The sequence below is a fragment of the Arctopsyche grandis genome, chromosome 8 (genome assembly GCF_051622035.1).
Source record: "Arctopsyche grandis isolate Sample6627 chromosome 8, ASM5162203v2, whole genome shotgun sequence".
Taxonomy (NCBI): Eukaryota; Metazoa; Arthropoda; class Insecta; order Trichoptera; family Hydropsychidae; genus Arctopsyche; species Arctopsyche grandis.
Window position 1 is genome coordinate 26,986,037 of NC_135362.1, and position 17,409 is coordinate 27,003,445.

General features: G+C 33.8%; 3 protein-coding genes across 3 annotated transcripts in view; 1 reads left to right on the top strand and 2 right to left on the bottom strand.

Annotated features, from left to right (window-relative positions):
- The window catches only part of egr (TNF superfamily member 12 eiger), a 65,398-nt gene extending 59,071 nt beyond the window's left edge, over positions 1–6,327 (bottom strand). The window contains exon 1 of the mRNA XM_077436873.1: positions 5,896–6,327. Within this exon, the coding sequence (XP_077292999.1) occupies positions 5,896–6,204 (309 nt within the window). The 5' untranslated portion in view covers positions 6,205–6,327. The remainder of the gene's footprint in view (positions 1–5,895) is intronic.
- Positions 6,328–12,063: 5,736 nt separating this feature from the next.
- Positions 12,064–14,407, bottom strand: LOC143915162 (TNF receptor-associated factor 6-like). Its single transcript, XM_077435632.1, has 5 exons — positions 14,270–14,407; positions 13,835–13,986; positions 13,439–13,754; positions 12,901–13,340; positions 12,064–12,825 (listed from the first exon to the last, which is right to left on the bottom strand). The coding sequence occupies exons 1-5, from the start codon at positions 14,309–14,311 to the stop codon at positions 12,489–12,491; spliced, it is 1,287 nt and encodes a 428-aa protein (XP_077291758.1). The 5' UTR covers positions 14,312–14,407; the 3' UTR covers positions 12,064–12,488.
- A 957-nt stretch (positions 14,408–15,364) lies between these two features.
- LOC143915587 (transcriptional adapter 1-like) lies at positions 15,365–16,633 on the top strand. The gene is made up of 3 exons (XM_077436294.1): positions 15,365–15,988; positions 16,066–16,310; positions 16,383–16,633. The coding sequence occupies exons 1-3, from the start codon at positions 15,467–15,469 to the stop codon at positions 16,531–16,533; spliced, it is 918 nt and encodes a 305-aa protein (XP_077292420.1). The 5' UTR covers positions 15,365–15,466; the 3' UTR covers positions 16,534–16,633.
- Positions 16,634–17,409: the final 776 nt, after the last annotated feature.

The following is a 17,409-nucleotide window of genomic DNA, read 5'->3' on the forward strand; positions in this document are numbered from 1 at the left end:
TATTATTTATTTACTATTTGTTTTTTTATACATATCTATGTACATCCTGTCTGTTGATTTTTCAATTAATAAAATAAATAAATAAATATGTATGTTTATACTAACTAACAAAACTTTATATGAAATAAAATTACGTTCGTTTGTTTGTCTGCTATGCAAATATACAGGTTTTTATTTAAATTTGAATCCGTCATATATTGTATTTTCATATCGTAGACGAATTTTTCCAGTCGAAGTGTATTTTCAGTTGTAGTATATTTCATATTCGAATACAACCAGCAGATTAGAGTAGTGGTTAGCATATAATTCTGTGAACAAAGTGGTCACGGGTTCAAATCCCACTGCTTTCTACTGGCCAGACCTTGGATTTGTGACTCCAGGTCGATGGTTTTCTATCAGAGTATACCAATTTATCTGATTTTCATTGAAACGGTTCCAAAAAATTGGCAATCTTATCCATTTTCTCGCAAATCTCGAATTTTCACCATTTTGTATAAAGTGCTGTAAATTTACAAATTTGACCATAGATGTCCCTGTGGGTGTTAATTGATATGTATTTACTTTGTATAATACTAATAATACTTGTATCAAATGTCCAATGTTTCTGGCCAGGAAGGCGCATTGGGTTACCTGTTAGACCTTCCTGGTATAAATTGAAAATAAAATAAAATTCAACTAGTAAATGATATATCTACAAGTGCAAATACACTTTCTACAATGTGCGCCAGTTGAAATATTAGTTTTGACAGCAAACAGTTGATTTTTGACAGCTCTGATGTTTTTACGAATGCTTAAGAATTCAATAATGCGTTAATATTTTCTAGCAGTACTGTTTTGTGATAACTCTAAGAATGTGATCAAAACAAAAATGTGACTTTCCAACTTAATTTACTAGTCGAGTGACGTTTTCACGAAAACCTAACTTCTCCATCTTACCTGGTACCCACTTATAGTTGAACTGTATTTTGAATTGTAATATATTTTGACCAGTTGGACTACGATTCGCCATGTGAATCAACGTACGTGGGTTAGACGAAATATATTCCAACTACATATACACTTCAGAAACACTTCAACTGTAACAAATACAAAAACGGTGAAAAGATCATTTGTCTGCTATGTAAATCTACGGCTTCAACTTAGAGCCGGTACTTTTTATCTCACCGTAGACGGGTTTTAGTCAAAAAATAAAAAAACCCTGGTTTAGTTATTTTTTACTTCTTCTTCCTGAGCACTGCTGGGTAATTGAACTAGTTGACTATATTTTTTTTATTTCTTAAGTTTCAATTAACAGCTGTTCGATGAAGGTTGGATAATGCAAACGGAGGTGAGTATCCACCGCAGTAAGAAGTTTTTTGAGTAAGAAGAGATAAATCTTTTGGGTATGTTTCTGAGAATCTTCCGTAGAAGAAAAAATATTCAGCCAAATGCAATTTCGGATTGTTTAATAAAAATAGCTTAACTTTTCGTTACCTACATATAAACAATTATGAAATCATGGCTTTCAGATCTAAAACAGAGAAAAAAATAAGCACATAAATTTCAAAACCACGTATTTAGGTTCTGGAATAAATCCTAAGCAGATGATTCGAAGCAACTTTTTGCATATTTATATACAGTATTAAGTCAAATGATTATTAAAATGTTGCTGGTAGGGGTTAGATCCATTTATTTTAAAATTGAAATTTACACATTACTAAAGAGTTTACAATCCCCTGCTTTAAAGTTATTAATTACCAGTAAACTCCCTCGTATAAACGAATCACTGTCCAACATTCATGTTTCTTCCGTAATTGCATGCGTAAATTTAGCATAATGTGACAAGTTCTTATTGTTAGATGTAATATATGAAGTGCTGAGTAGAGGCTCTTGATGTTTTTCTGTTTTCATCGCAAAATTTTGCAATACGCTTATTACGAGTGTGAATCAGTGTGGAATTATGCCAAAATAAAATTTTAGACATTAGAATTAATTGTCTAATACTGAAAATTCTAGAAATAAAACACATCCATTCATTACACTGATGGGTGTGTTTTATTCACGAGCGCCGTTTTAAAGAGTGATAGGGCGAAAACACACTGATGGGTACGCGGTACGTGTTTTTTTACATACTTTTTCATGTCATAAAAAAAATATACATATATATCAAATATGCTAATTGTAAACACGCTTTCCTGGGCATTTTTGTACATTTAAAACCCGTCTTTAGGGCGAAAACACACTGAGTGGTACGTGGTACGTGTTTTTTTAGATACTTTTTAACATACGAAAAAACGCAGCACCTCTAACCCATATACATGGTACACAGTCCCAAAAATCACCCCCTGAAGTGTTTTCGATGATATTTTATCCTTGCTTGACAGTGATCGATAACGGTGAATCCCATATTTGAAGAAATGTAGGAGAAACTTGTCGGTTACATACGGATTACACATACATATGTATCTACGTGTGATCTCCCAAATATATTCATTCTGCACGTGCAACTACACCCGAGTTCGGTTTGGGGAACACCTACTAAAGCAGAAAACACACTGAGTGGTACGGGACATCACGTTTTTTGGTTCTGGAGTGGAGGTTCCCCAAACCGAATTCGGGTGAAGTTGCACGTGCAGAGTGCATTTGCATATCCATATAGCCAGCAGCATAGCTCGGTCGTTAAGCTTCTGCTTAGCGCCGAGAGGCGCCGGGTTCGATCCCATGAGCTGACCTCGATTGAAAAGAATTTTTCTGAGTATATCTGTAGTGCTGCTGGCCAGACCTGGATATTTGTGACTCCAGGTCGATCGTTTCCTATCAGAGTTTGCCAATTTTCTCTGATTTAATTGTTGAAACGGTTTCTCTGATTAAATTTGATAAATATCCTTCGTACCTACTATGTCACCACTATTTGAGATTGATTAATGTACAATAAAATTTATGTACAATTACATAGGTTTATCTTTAATTTGCGAGTTTAAGTCAGTGTATCGTAATTCAGCAAAAATTCTACAATGTTTGTACCTGCAAGGCCTTCCTGGTATATATGTAAAAATAATAATATACAACCAAGATCAGACAAGTTTCTCCTACATTTCTTCAAATATGGGATTCACCGTTATCGATCACTTTCAAGCAAGGATACAATATCACTGAAAACACTCTAGGGGGTGATTTTTGGAACTGTGTACCATGTATATGGGCTAGGGGTACTTCCTTTTTTCCCATGCTTAAAAGTATCTAATAAAAAAACGTACCACGTACCACTCAGGGTAGTTTCGCCCTAGCTCTCTTTTTTAACTAAGCATACACCCGACTCAAGCATGCCAACTTAATCATTTACGCTTGCACTCTTCTGTGTAAGTTTGAAAACTAAATCCTACATATATTCTATGTAATGAATCACTTAATACAAGTCCTATATAATTTAGATGTGTATGTTCGCGACATCTAAATATTACACTGTTGCCCGTTGAAGGGTTAATTCAGATCGAATGCAAATTAATACAAAAGGATTCGCCGTATCTTGAACGTTTGACCCACTTTCAAGTGACATAAGTGATTTGACGAGACGATATATATATAAAAAAAAACACTCCTCCCAAGAAACAAAACAACAAATTGACATTTTGCGGAACGTTCGGATTGCTCGAGCACATTTGTATCAATAAAGAGCCAAAGATAAACGGATCGCTTTATTCAATAATTGGAATAATTGTGACTTTGCTCACCGCTGCCTGCGTCAACATAAACAAAACTGTGCACTCATTTGTGTAATTAATAAATTAAAAGCAGATTCTTCTAAAATTTAACGAACATATGTATGTATGGACATACATATGTATGTATGTATGTGGAAATTCTTGAAAGTTTTGAACTGTCATATTAAAAAATCTGATCGATTTCATTTCATTACTAGTGTTGTACCCGATGAAATATCATCGCATGAGTGTTGGCATATTAAGTTATTAAATAATAAAAAAATTAAGAGAAATGTGTCAGTCCTGTGTTCGATCCACACGCGTTCGAATTTTTTTTTAATATATTTAACTACATAGTGATCTAACCCGGCTTCGCTCGGTGTTTGTAGTATAAACAGCTTAAACATGGCAAAACCATCTAATAGCAAACATTTATTTGTTATTTTATTAAATTTATTTTAATCGAAAAAAAATATATTCAACGACATCGATATCGTCATCATAGAAACTTTGATTTGTTTTCAATATTCCCAACAAACCTTACATAAATATTTGCGAAGTCCCTTTCGAAATTATATATTAGATTTAATATTTATATTTAATTGTTTAATATGAAAAAAATGGTAAAATCTACCTACCTACCTATGTACATATGTATGTACATATAAATAATATAAAACACCAATAGAAAAATTAATTATATAAATAAATTTTCAATAGATGGTGCTAAATGCTCAGAGACTTAGCGCCGTATATTAGCCTAGAGGAAACATTGGTAGCAAACAGTATATATAGAAGTTTTTTTCTTTTATTATTATATTCATATAATAACAAAAGTACCTTTTTTTGGCACTGGTTTAGCTGTGACGTACATACATATGTATGTCGAATCGAAACGACTATTATAGTACGGCGAGCGTTATCGCAGATACACACATAGATACACAGAATAGCGATATTATATATATGATGATCTGTGTATTTTTGTATGTCTATATGTAGCTCATATTAGAAACATTAAATAAATGCATTTTATGGTCACAATATGTCATGCAAGCAGCACTATTATTATTGACTATAAATTGACCTATGACCAGTTTCACAACAGCAATGTCACTCATTCGTTCTTAATTCTTTCAATTGTTGTGTTCACCTCTTTTATATTCGAAAATTGAAAACTGTTAAAGGAAAACATGAACATACTGTAATCTACTGTGTAGTATATAAATATATGATAACATGTACTTTCTTCTAAGTTTGGTTTATTTAATTAATGATATATTCACAAAAGGGTAGTAAGTAATCGCAATAGTTCTAGATCGATTTTAAAATGCACGTTTATTTCAAAATGAGCCTCAAGTAAAATTTGGCAGCTCAATTACAGTTAAAGAAAAACCTTTTAAAGAATTTTCTAGGAAAGCACAAATAAAATACAGCTTCTACTTATTGAAGTGCTACAAAAATAACGACAACTACATACACATAAAAATGTACTAAATATGCAGGATTATTACTTTTTAAACTTTTATAACAATACGTTTTCAATCAAAATGAATAAAACGTCAAATTTCAGCACAATTTCTTTATGATAGAATGATCCAAATCCAACTACTGATTAAAACCACAAATTAAAATTTACTAATTTAAACACAAACTTAAATTTAAGTAATACATTTTGAAGGCAGAGGTTTTTTTTATTTAATTTTTATCTAACATGTAATATAAGTATGTATGTACATTTTATAATATTTTTTAAATAAATTTATAACAAAAAACCTTATCTATTGATAAAGTAAAAACACCTTCAACAAAAAATGAAATGAAAAAAACCTTAAGCCACCAACCACTTTATCAGATCATAAAACTTTCATAGATTGTATGAACTACAAAAAATTCAATTCCTTATAAAGGGCAAAAAATAAAATACTAAATAGATCATAAGAACTACAGGAAAATTTAGCTTTGTGTTAATCTTGGATCTAAAACTTTACATGGTTTAAGCCAAAATACACTTTTAACCAATTCGAACAAAGCTATAGTTCACAATTTACCAGCTCAATCCGATCAAAAATCCCAATACAACTACAAAATAGCAGAACGAACCAAACCCAACTCCTATTTTAGGCCACAAACTAAACCCCCCGAAAAACGAGGACACAATTAAACAGGATGCTGGCTGACGATTGATGTGGGAAACCGACAATTAAACACTTACTTGATTCTCGAATCCCTTCAGCTCGTCCATGAGCCCGTCGACGAGCACCTTCTGCTTGATGTCCTGCACGTCCAGCTGCAGCAAGGCCACCTCCTGCCTCAACGCGCTCAGCTGGTACTCCCTGACCATGGTCAACCCCAAGAGCCACACGGCGAGCACAGACCCCATGAGCACCCCACACAGGGGATAAACGCTTCGTCTCTTATTCAGCATCATCTTCAGCGAGTCTTCTGGGTCCCTGCCCGAGCACGCTTGAACTTTCGCCCCGTCTATGAACACGCACTTCTCCTCCTCGGTCGCCATGACCATTTTAATTCATAGTCCGCACTGTTACGACGGGATGAAATGGACCGAATGCGGTCTGAAAATTGTCGATTCGATTCTGAAGAGTTTTGAAGACGCGCTGCTTTGAACGGTTGGAACGCAACTGGCAACCGCTATGGCAAACGCTCGTTTATATAGAGCGTGAGGAATATGTATGTACGACACTTGTGGTCATTCAGTATCGTATTTTAACCAGTGTTGTATACTTATTGCACTTGGCGTAACATACGATTTTTCTAGGCAATATAAATTTGTATTATTAAAAAAATACTGAGACTTCATTTTTAACCGTAGACGTAAATCGTGCATACATATGTATATACTAGTGATAGACTCGGTGAAAACTTCATCGGGTTTATTATAAATAAAAACTACCTATGTATGTACCTACCTGCATACATATAAACAGCAATAGATTTTTTTTTTTTTAAATTAATTAATTAAAATTAAATTCATTTTCAATAAATGGCGCTAAATGCTCCTGTATTTTCCAAGTGGAAATATCAATGACAAACAATATACATATAAACAGGTTTTTTTCTTGATTTTACCACCCAAACCTACATACATACAAAGAAAGTCAATATGTGTGTATGTATGGAATCTCAATCTACTCTCTTCCATTTGGGCCTCGCTGTGATTTTCTTTTTTATTTTATTTTACTTTTTCTTTTTCTTTCTCCTTATGTACATATATTTTTAGGTACTATTTTTTAGGATGTGAGGATTTCATTTATTTGATTTTTACACCTTTGTTTATTTTTTTTACTAATCATTATTTTTCTTTTTTTATTTTTATTTTTAATTTATCATGTTTTTCTGCCTTTGCATTTTCGCTTTTTATTTTATGTATTTTATTTTATGTGTTTTTCTTTATCAAATGTAGGCCATTGTGGCGCATTAGGTTCTTCCTGTAATGCCACAATGGTCCAAAACTAGCTATAAATAAATAAATATGTTAGATATATTACATTAGTATTGTACCCGATGAAAATCATCGCATGGGTGTTGCCCAATTAAGTTATTAGGAATCGGGAATCGGAACTGAAAAAGGAATCCGAAACTGGAACTGAAAAAAGAATCGAAATCAAAATTGAAATCGCATTCGAAATCAATATATAATATTATCATAATTAATACTGGTCGACGATCCGTCACAAACATATCCATATATATATATATATATATATATATATATATATATATATATATATATATATATATATATATATATATATATATATATATCCCTATGAAATATCATTGCATGGGTGTTGCCATATTAAGTTATTAAATTAAAATAATGTGTCGTCGTTCATGTGTTCAATCCCCACGCGGTCCAATTTTTTTCAAATACCTTTTAAATATATTTTATTTAATATTTATATATAATTGTTTAATATATAAATCAATGTTTGTCTGTCACGTATGCATTCCTATGCCATTCAACCGATTGCAACGAAACTTACAGAAGTTATTGTATGTATGCCCGCGATGGTTTCTGTAAAAAAAAGTCGCCCAAAAATGGGAACGGAAACGGGGAAAACGAGAATGAGTGGCATTGCAACGCAATAATTTCAAATGTGTTCGCGTCGCCACCTGGGTTGTTAGGGTAAAATAAACAAACAATTGAGTAATTTAAAATGTGTACGCTGCCTGCGTTTTTCCGACAAATTATTTAATTTGAGCATTGAGTGTTAATTTGAAACTGAAGCATTCACTTATCAAACACATCGAGAAACGGGAATGGGAATTGCTTGCGTTATTGTGGCATTGTAACTCATGCTGGGTTCAGCTAGTTGTTTATAAAAACATACATATATACTTAAATTGAAGTTGACACGTACAATTACACCTAGGATTTCTCGTTGTATGCACATTCACGAATATGCGTAGTTCTAAGTCAAAAGGTAATTATCTTCTTTGGAAGTAGAGGGGTAAACATTGTGGCCTAATAAATATGCATGTATGCATTTCAAGTGTGTTACAATAAATCAAAGTGCTTGCTGTAGTATTCTTCGTATGTTTACATAATTTCATACAAAAATGCAATAATAATCATAATATTGACCAGTTTAGAGGTAGGCAACCTTTCAATGTGGTCACAGGTGTCGTGTAAAATACAAAATAGAGGCAATATGTTCGAAGTCTTGTAACAACATAACTTACTTACCGTTTATTTTACAGAAAAATGTCGAAATACTTCTGCGGTTGGAAAGTTAGTATATACTTGAAATTATTATTAATTCCACCATCCCTTGGCTAAATAACCAAAATTCAAAAATAAAATTAAAAATTCTAAGGGTAGACCGGAGACAAACGTAACGAGGGACAATAGTAACAGTCGTGATATGTCGGTTTCTGATATATAATATCTACGAAGATGAGAATTAGAATCAAATGACCGCTAAATAAGCTTCAACCTGTCAATCAGTCACTTGAAGGCATTGCTGGAACATTTTCATGTCTACGCAAGTTCATCGCTTTTTGGACACCCAAACTAAACTTTTACGTCGGACTTATATTTGTGAAAAGTAATACTTTCTGAACGAGGGCATCTAAATACTATACTTTTTCATAAAGTGACATTATTATTGAGCTTCAATTTAGACCTATGTAAATCCATTTTATTTAGAATTTAAATGTGCATAGTGGGTTGGGGACAATTGTAACAGACTGTTACTATGGTGTAACGGAAATTTCAGAAACAGAAACGGTTCGGTGATTACTAGTCATATGTGAACCAGTCACAGGACAACCGGTCGCTCTAGATCGGTCACACGTGATCATCCGTCACACTAAAACTGGTCACGAGAAAACTGGTCATACCCTAAAATCGGTCACGAGAAAACTGATTGACCGATTTTGGGGTGTGACCAGTTTTCTCATGACCAGTTTTAGTGTGAAGGGTGATCACGTGTGACCGATCTAGAGCGACCGGTTATCCTGTGACTGGTTCACATATGACTAGTAGTACGTTTACCACAGAAACAGTATCTCCACGCCATGAAATTATTGAAGAAGATACGATACTACAGCCCAGCACATCCAGCTAAACATTTTTACCTGTAATTACCAGACCATTTCCGAAAGTACCTTTTAGAATGAACAGAAAAAGTCGGAGAAAAAAAACAAAATGAAAATAAAAGCAATTGAAAATTAACACTAAAACGAAATAACAAGAAACAGAAAAAATAAATGAAAACTCATCAAATTGCGGTAAATTGCATTTTAACTGTCGTTTACATTATAATTGATGTCCTTGAAATTTTTTATGTTATATTACCAAAGTAGGCTCCAAATATTTATATAATAACAGTTTGCTACAATTGTCCCCTGCCTTTGTTACAATTGTCCCCGGGTAAGGGAGTTGTAACAATTTATCAATTTTGATATAAGCTCTATTATTTCTCTTTGTACTAACCATAGTAAATAAATAAATAAACTTATATATCCCTGAATATATGGTTTATACTATGGCAACATTTATTATATTGCAAATGTTATTGGTAAATTAGAAAAATAATCCCAAAGTCAAAATATTATATTTGTCCCTGGTCTTCTCTACTGAAAGATTGATACTACATATAATGTAATGTTTAAAGTATGGCTACATTGCATTTGTTTATACACATAATTTCAAAATCAAATCACAAACAAAACATCAAATAACAATCAGGAAACGAATCATATGTTTACAATATAATTCAAAACAGATTTATTATTTTTATAAAATTAGACTATTGCTTATGTGCATACATACATTCATTATTCACATTTCAATTTCTACCTCTTGTATGTAAATTTATTCGTTTGACCCAATTCCGACGATGATATTTGTTGATTCATACTGATGCACTTCATGAGAATAAAGACGGAATAGTTTCAGTGTTTATCTTCAAATTAAAATGATTGTAATGTATTAGAGCATCTGATGGATAAACGGCGGGTCGCATCAAAGTATGCATGCGGTTAATAAATTTTCTTGTTCGGCTATCATCATGAGGTTTCCTGTTGATTTTTGACGGTACATAATAAAACAATCTAAATTTGCGGTTATGACTATGCACCGAAAACATTCAATCGCGTCATCATATCTTTAGAATTTTATGTACACATATTTAACGTACGTCGATCAGTTTTGTTCGATGGATTGAACTGTGGACTAAGTTTGGCGAAAAATTCAGTCTAATTTTAAAATTTCTCCACACCACTGGACTATCACGTGTTTATTATTGTGTGCGAGTAAACGCTCATCCCAAACCGCAAGTTTCCTGCTCATTCAAGTCATTGATACTATCGACGTCATAATATGTCCAAACAAATAATATACATGTGTTTATTTTGTACATAAACTATGTAGATATGTTTTACAATACAATTTCAGTAGAAATTGGGACTTTTTGTCCTGACGAGTTTCGGTCCCATTAGAAAAGAAGTCTCAGCAATTGACCAATCTAAGATAGTAATTAGTTTCTAAGATTATAAATGGAACAGTACAATGTATACTGCAATCAATTATTTATAAACGAGAAGATCATTGTAGGCATATTTTTTTTTATTCAAAATTTTTATGTATGAACTTTATGTACGTACTAGTTAGTGTTGTGCCCGATGGAATATCATCACATGGGTTATGGCATATTAAATTATAAACAAAAAAAAATGTGTCGGTTATGTATTAGATCCGCACGCTGTCATATTTTTTTCCGATGCGGTGCAAACGATCGAAAAGCGCCAGACAGACTGAACCACAGATTAACGACTCGTGTACCTTATGCGTGCGCACTGCTCGCACTTACACTAAGCGAAATCTACCCGAAGTCCCGGCATACCTACCCTGTATACGTTTTGTGCTTCTGATACTTTAGTTCCGAATGTTGCCTTATTAAATTCGCCAGAAAGATCCAACTCAATTTTAATAATTGCATCTGTGCACATCGAAAGGTTACTCGTCATCTGATGTGCAATTTATCATTCGTGAAGTCGAGAATTGCGTTTAAAGCAGCCATCCAGTTAATCTGTGGTTCAATCTGTCTGGTGCTTGTCGATCGTTTGCACCAACCCCATTTTTTTCAAATACCTTTTAAATATATATTTAATGTAATATTTATGCTTAAGTGCTTAGTATGAAAAATAAAATGGTAAAAACTACCTACATATAAACAATATAAAAACACCAATAGAAAAATTAATTAAATAAATTTTCAATAGATGGCACTAAATGCTCAGAGACTAATTTTCTTAGAGGCAACATTGGTAGCAAACAGTATATATAGAAGTTTTTTCGTTGATCTGTTATTAAGTTAATCGAAACGACTATTATAGTACGACGAGGATTATCTTACACAGTCACACAGAATATCGTTATTATATATATGTATGTACATATATGATAGAGATAAAATGTTTTATATTAAAATAAAAAAAACAGAAGGAAATAATTTATTTTCCCACACGAAAATATATCAATGCTGATTAAAAAAAATAATAAATAAATAAAAATTTATTGAAAAAACTGTTGACTTAAATACATATGTATATAGAAAAACACCGAAAGCTGAAAATAGCGTTTTTACAAAACGTGCTGCTGACAGATTTCCACTTTTCATGTTATTCACTTGTAAAGTAAATTTTAAAATAAAACAAAATAAAAATAAGAGATTTCATTTGTTTATTCATTTTTTTCCAATACTTCAAATGGTATTCAAAAACATGCGATTAAAAAATAATATCAATAAAAATATTCTAATTATTCAATATATAAAACTATATACAAAAACACTTTCATTTTAATTATATATATGTATATCATATATATATGTATATATTAAAAAATTGTGCACAATGTGTAAATAAAATATATTTGAGCATTCAAAAGAGTTCACTAAATATAACAGACGGAATCAACATTTTGTATAGAAATACTGTAAATTTAATACACACTTACAACAACTTGGTTTTAAAAACCATTAAAAATTGTATATAAAAAATTTATATGTACATACATATAATGCAATAATAATAACATGTAAATGATTTACTGCCCAGACATTTACGTCATTAAGTACTTATAAGGGACTTTATGTCTTTTAATTTTTTTTCTTTTAGTCATATATGTAAATATCCTATTCAGAGTACAAAAGATAGGACTTACCTATCTAGTCTATATATGTATGGCGATTTTTTTATAAAATTTTCACATAAAATGGAATGTTTAAGTACATTTCAAGTGTAAAAATAAGTAGTCGATCATTAAAAATGCACAAATCATTCAATTAACATTTGTTGAATTTTAATTTGTATAATTAAACAATCTGACAGGACGAATCCTTTAAACTTAACATCTTCGGCGGATATGTACGTAGTAAAGCCGAACCCCCTCGTCGACATGTCAGTAGTCGGCCGTTGAAATGCAACCAGGTCCGGTCTGGTGATCATGGTATCTTTTTGTGACAGCTGAGGAAACGTCGGATTGACTAGCATTATGGTAATTCTTCCCTTGAACGGCCAATCTAAACAATAGTCGTTATTCGACTTCATAACGTGGATATGAAAAGCGAGATGCTTCGATTGCACCGGCGATGCGTTCAATCTGGCGCAAAATCTATAAAATAACACCTGCCATAATTGCATTTCATAATATTAAGTATATTTGAAAAATATTGAGTGTTTTTATTACTTGTAGCCGTTGGGAGACGCGTAAAAGCCTTCACTGTAGATCATCTTTGCCGGGTCTTTCAATAAAATATCCAACTTGCTAGTGAAGTTCTCGATTTTCCAGATGTGCGTTCCGAAGCAGAATCTCAACGGTAATTCTTTGATGAGCTGCCGATGACCGTTGGTCGTCGATGATATCAAACGAGACAAATTTCCTATCGTGATGTCCTGTTCGTGGTTTCTCTGTTCGAGTATTACGACTCTCTCATACAGAGCTCTTATGAGAGCCTGCAGGGATAGAGTTTGCTCTTCGATCGGACTCTGCGGTTCTCTGTTGCTGCTGCTTTGACCTTGTTTGTCTGGAGGTTCCCACAGAGCCATCGCTTCGTGGTTTTTGGAATTGGCGCAAGCATTATCGACCTCTTTGTCCATATTTAGTTTCGAATAAGCAGCCATTAAGAGCTAAAACAAATTAAATTTAAATATAAAAACTATCCCATATAGGTGTGAAACATTTTTCTGCTCCAAATATACATAAGTCATTATGATACATGTCTTACATTCATATGCGTCTGTACATGAGATTCCAAATGATCCGAGAGCATTTCTTCATTCTTTAAATAAACTTTGCATCCTACGTCTTTGAACGAGCATGAAATTTTACTCGATTTAGGACTAGGCGTCAATAGAGCTTTGTTAAATTTGCAATTGGCGACATGATTGTCTAATTCTAATGGGCCTAATTGCATATTGCAGCCATTAGCGGCGAATGGACATGTCAAACGATGCTGAAGAATCTCTCTTCGGGTGAAATTGTCAGGAAACAAATCCGACACAGACAGATTTACATTGTCGACTGGACAGTGACTTCTTTGTCTGAAATCATACAAAATTTAATTATTTATAGGTATATTATATTGAGCAATTTTATATATGAACTTTTATGTGAAACTTACTGTAACCATGCTGTGATACAACTGCTACAAAAGCGATGACCGCAACTGGTTACCACCGGTTCTTGGAGCCAATTCAAGCATATGGGACATTCGTATTGAGACGGTGGCTGTCCGGTAACCCCGTCATTAGTTCCCATAGAAGAAAACGATGGCTAATATAAAATATTAAAAAAATATATTAATATTTTCGAATAAAATCTCAAAGGTATACACATGATGGAAAATATATATATATATATATATATATATATATATATATATATATATATATATATATATATATATATATATATATATATATATATATATATATATATATATATTATGTATTAGTACTGCATACTTTGAATTATTCATGTATTGAATTTAATGAGGAACACATGTGGAATAAATTATAAATACTTATCAATTAAATAATAACGAATTTGAACATACTGCTAGGTTTTCTTCAGCTGTGCTTGCCCTGGAGGCGTCCATTTCCTTGATTTCCGGTTTCAACTCTAAAAGACGTCTATCAGCGCATCATCAGGATATGACAGCTGGTATGCTCAGTGTTGCCAAACCAGACACACCTCTTTATTGACATTTATAAAATATATTCATAATAATATTTAATAATGAAAATGACTCATTATATATGAAACTAATAAATTATATATCAGATAATTGAACAAAATTCAAACCAGCTTTAAGTCTGTAGGAATATAGCACGACTTGTGCTATTACGAATCAAAACCAGTGATCTCATCATCGATCCTGTACAAACATGCATAACTCAAGGGCAACGTCCCCTTTGACCATTCCAGAAGAAAGAGTTCATCGCTCGATCGTAAAACGAACGAAACCCAACAGTGATGTCATCAGGCAACCGCGACACATGTCCTGAAAAGTCGTTTACGCGTGGCACACGACCCCATTCTCATATGAACGACGTCCTGGTGCTGACCCCATAGCTCTAACCACACGTGTACCGAAGGCACGTGCCTCGAAAACAGGTCAACACGTGTCTCTATCACACGTGTCATGGAAACGAAGACAAAGCATCTGCACACGACACGCTTCAAGCCAGTGTGAACCTCTGAAGTTCAACCAGATCACTTCTCCGAAGCTCAACCTCTTCGTACATACAATAACCAATGTAACAATTGAACAAAAATAAACGATCCTTATACAAACTACACAACATGTGTTTCGTTAGGCCGGGATACGGTCAACATACCTTTCCTGCCTTACAAGTCTCTTGCCTAGTAACTTTAAATATTTTGAAAATAAATCATTTGCAAGTATTGTTACTATCTGATTATATACATGTGTTCACACATGTTTGATTAATTTTTGCGTGGTGAATAATTTAACATTGCAATTAAATTAGATCTTTTTAAAGTTTTTAAGCATTTTTGATGTTAATCAAACTTAAAAAACCAGCTGAGTGATGTGAAATGAAATAATTCGAAAATAATATAAAACTTTGGTAATGGCCATAATAAAAGACCTTGCGTTCAGAAGTATGGCTGTCATTACAGCTGACAGTTGTACATACGGCTTTGCTCTCGAGTAAATTACTGATAACTCTGATATTACACACAATTACTAAACTAAACTTTTTTTAAACATTCTAACTTATAAATCAAAATGAGCACCGACGCTTTAAATGCAGCGCGAAAGACTCTCACGGAAGCTTTGGGCGACAAAACCAAAGCATATTTTGACCATATGAAGCTTTGGTTCAAGATGAAAATCACCAAAGAGGATTTCGATGCCGAAGCCAGAGTACTACTAAGTACAGAGCAGGTTCACTTACATAACGAGTTTTTCTTGGCGATATTAAACAGAGTCGACGGCTTGGCTGAGATAACATCAGCTCAGGAGAAGTCATCGTCGAACATGAGAACTTCTAGCAGCAGCAAACGCCACAAGCACAGTTCCAAAAGCTCTTCGGAAAAGTCAAATTTTGAAGTAGTTGATGTTTTAGACTATGTACCAGCCGGGTCACCTCCGGCATCGGCCGGCGAAACAGCTCCGAGATACGCTGCACAAGAATTCTTTCTCCCAGACCACGCACTAGTCACAGGCAGATTCATGCTCACCGCATGGGAACAGGGCTTGGAAGGTACCAACGACGAAACCGTCGATCTAATCGTAGCAGCTGTTCAGGTAAATATATAATCTAGTAAAGGAATCAACTCGAATTTGAAATCAGAAAGCTTTATAGTGGTATTATTCATTCATAGGTATTTTTAAAGAACATACTATCAGTTGTGATCAGTAAAAGAAAGGGATACAAAGTAAGAGATGGATCTTTTATTTACAATATGGGATGCGACGTTCCTAATATGTGGTTGAAGAATACAGACAATCTCTTTGGAGCTCCTGCCGAGGGTCCGACAGAGTTGGACGAGAATGGTGATCTTATTCCAATCTGTCCTCTGACAATGGACGAAGCCGAGCATCAGACGGCTCAAAATATAGCATGCAGGTTTGTCAGGGTGTTCGTCTTATTTGATGTAAATGTAAATGATGCATATGTTTAATTGGATTATTATTTCAGCGCTCCCGACTTCAAAGCTAGAAAAGATCGTGTGTCGATGCAAGAGATATACGATACGTTGAAAGTGCACAAAAATCTGATCGCCAGTCATTCCGTCTACGCTGTAAACATGGAACGAATAACTACTTTATTGTGTCATCCTAGTTATTAAAGTTAGACATGTATTTCGTCAGTATTTATTACAACAATATCGGGATCAATTGGGTGCGGTGTACATAAAGAATATCCTATTGTTGTTTTTATCGTATATATTTTTACTTTATTTAATATAGATAGTTAACTTTATAGTATATTATATTATATTATACCGAATTAGAATTTTAAATAAAATATTGAATATTTAATATGAAATAGTTTCATTATCACCATCGAATGTATGTACATATGTAGTTTGGCATAACAGAACTACAATTATGAGTAATTTTTTGATATCGCCTAAATTCTTAAACAGTAAACAACATACTAACTGTTGGTAAACGGACTATTAGTCATATGTGAACCGGTAATAGGATAACCGGTCGCTCTAGATCGGTCACACGTAGTCACCCGTCCCTCTAAAACTGGTCGCAAGAAAACTGGTCATACCCAAAAATGCGACCAATTTTTAATTTTCGGGTGTGATCAGTTTTTTCGTGAACAATTTTCGGGTGTGACCAGTTTTCTTGCGACCAGTTTTAGTTTGACGGGTGACGACGTGTGACCGATCTAGAGCGACCGGCTATCCTGTTACCGGTTCACATTTGACTAGTAATCACCGAACCAAATTGTTGCCTACTATAATATTACTGTAACATTACATCTTCCCCATCGTCCCTTTAATTGGCAGCAATGCCAATGGTTAGGTTGGCATTCTGCTACCCCCACTCCCCAGACATATATCTGCGCGCGAGCACGGACAGACGAGCTTTCTTCGGTCCAGACCTTCAACTGGGACAGTCGCGAGATCACATCTGCATCCCCAGCCTTCAACCACGTGCGGTCGAGCCCAGTAGTAGCTGTACAGTTCCTGGAGCTCCCGCCCTCTTCA

What these genes read in the sequence shown, in the direction of transcription:
- LOC143915162 (XM_077435632.1), bottom strand. Translation starts at nt 14,311, where the DNA reads ATGGACGCCTCCAGGGCAAGCACAGCTGAAGAAAACCTAGCA. An exon ending in ATGTACAGACGCATATGAAT is followed by an intron (nt 13,341 to 13,438) that starts GTAAGACATGTA and finishes AATTTGTTTTAG; the next exon opens with CTCTTAATGGCTGCTTATTC. An exon ending in GCGTCTCCCAACGGCTACAA is followed by an intron (nt 12,826 to 12,900) that starts GTAATAAAAACA and finishes GTTATTTTATAG; the next exon opens with ATTTTGCGCCAGATTGAACG.
- LOC143915587 (XM_077436294.1), top strand. Translation starts at nt 15,467, where the DNA reads ATGAGCACCGACGCTTTAAATGCAGCGCGAAAGACTCTCACGGAAGCT. An exon ending in TAATCGTAGCAGCTGTTCAG is followed by an intron (nt 15,989 to 16,065) that starts GTAAATATATAA and finishes ATTCATTCATAG; the next exon opens with GTATTTTTAAAGAACATACT. An exon ending in GCTCAAAATATAGCATGCAG is followed by an intron (nt 16,311 to 16,382) that starts GTTTGTCAGGGT and finishes TTATTATTTCAG; the next exon opens with CGCTCCCGACTTCAAAGCTA.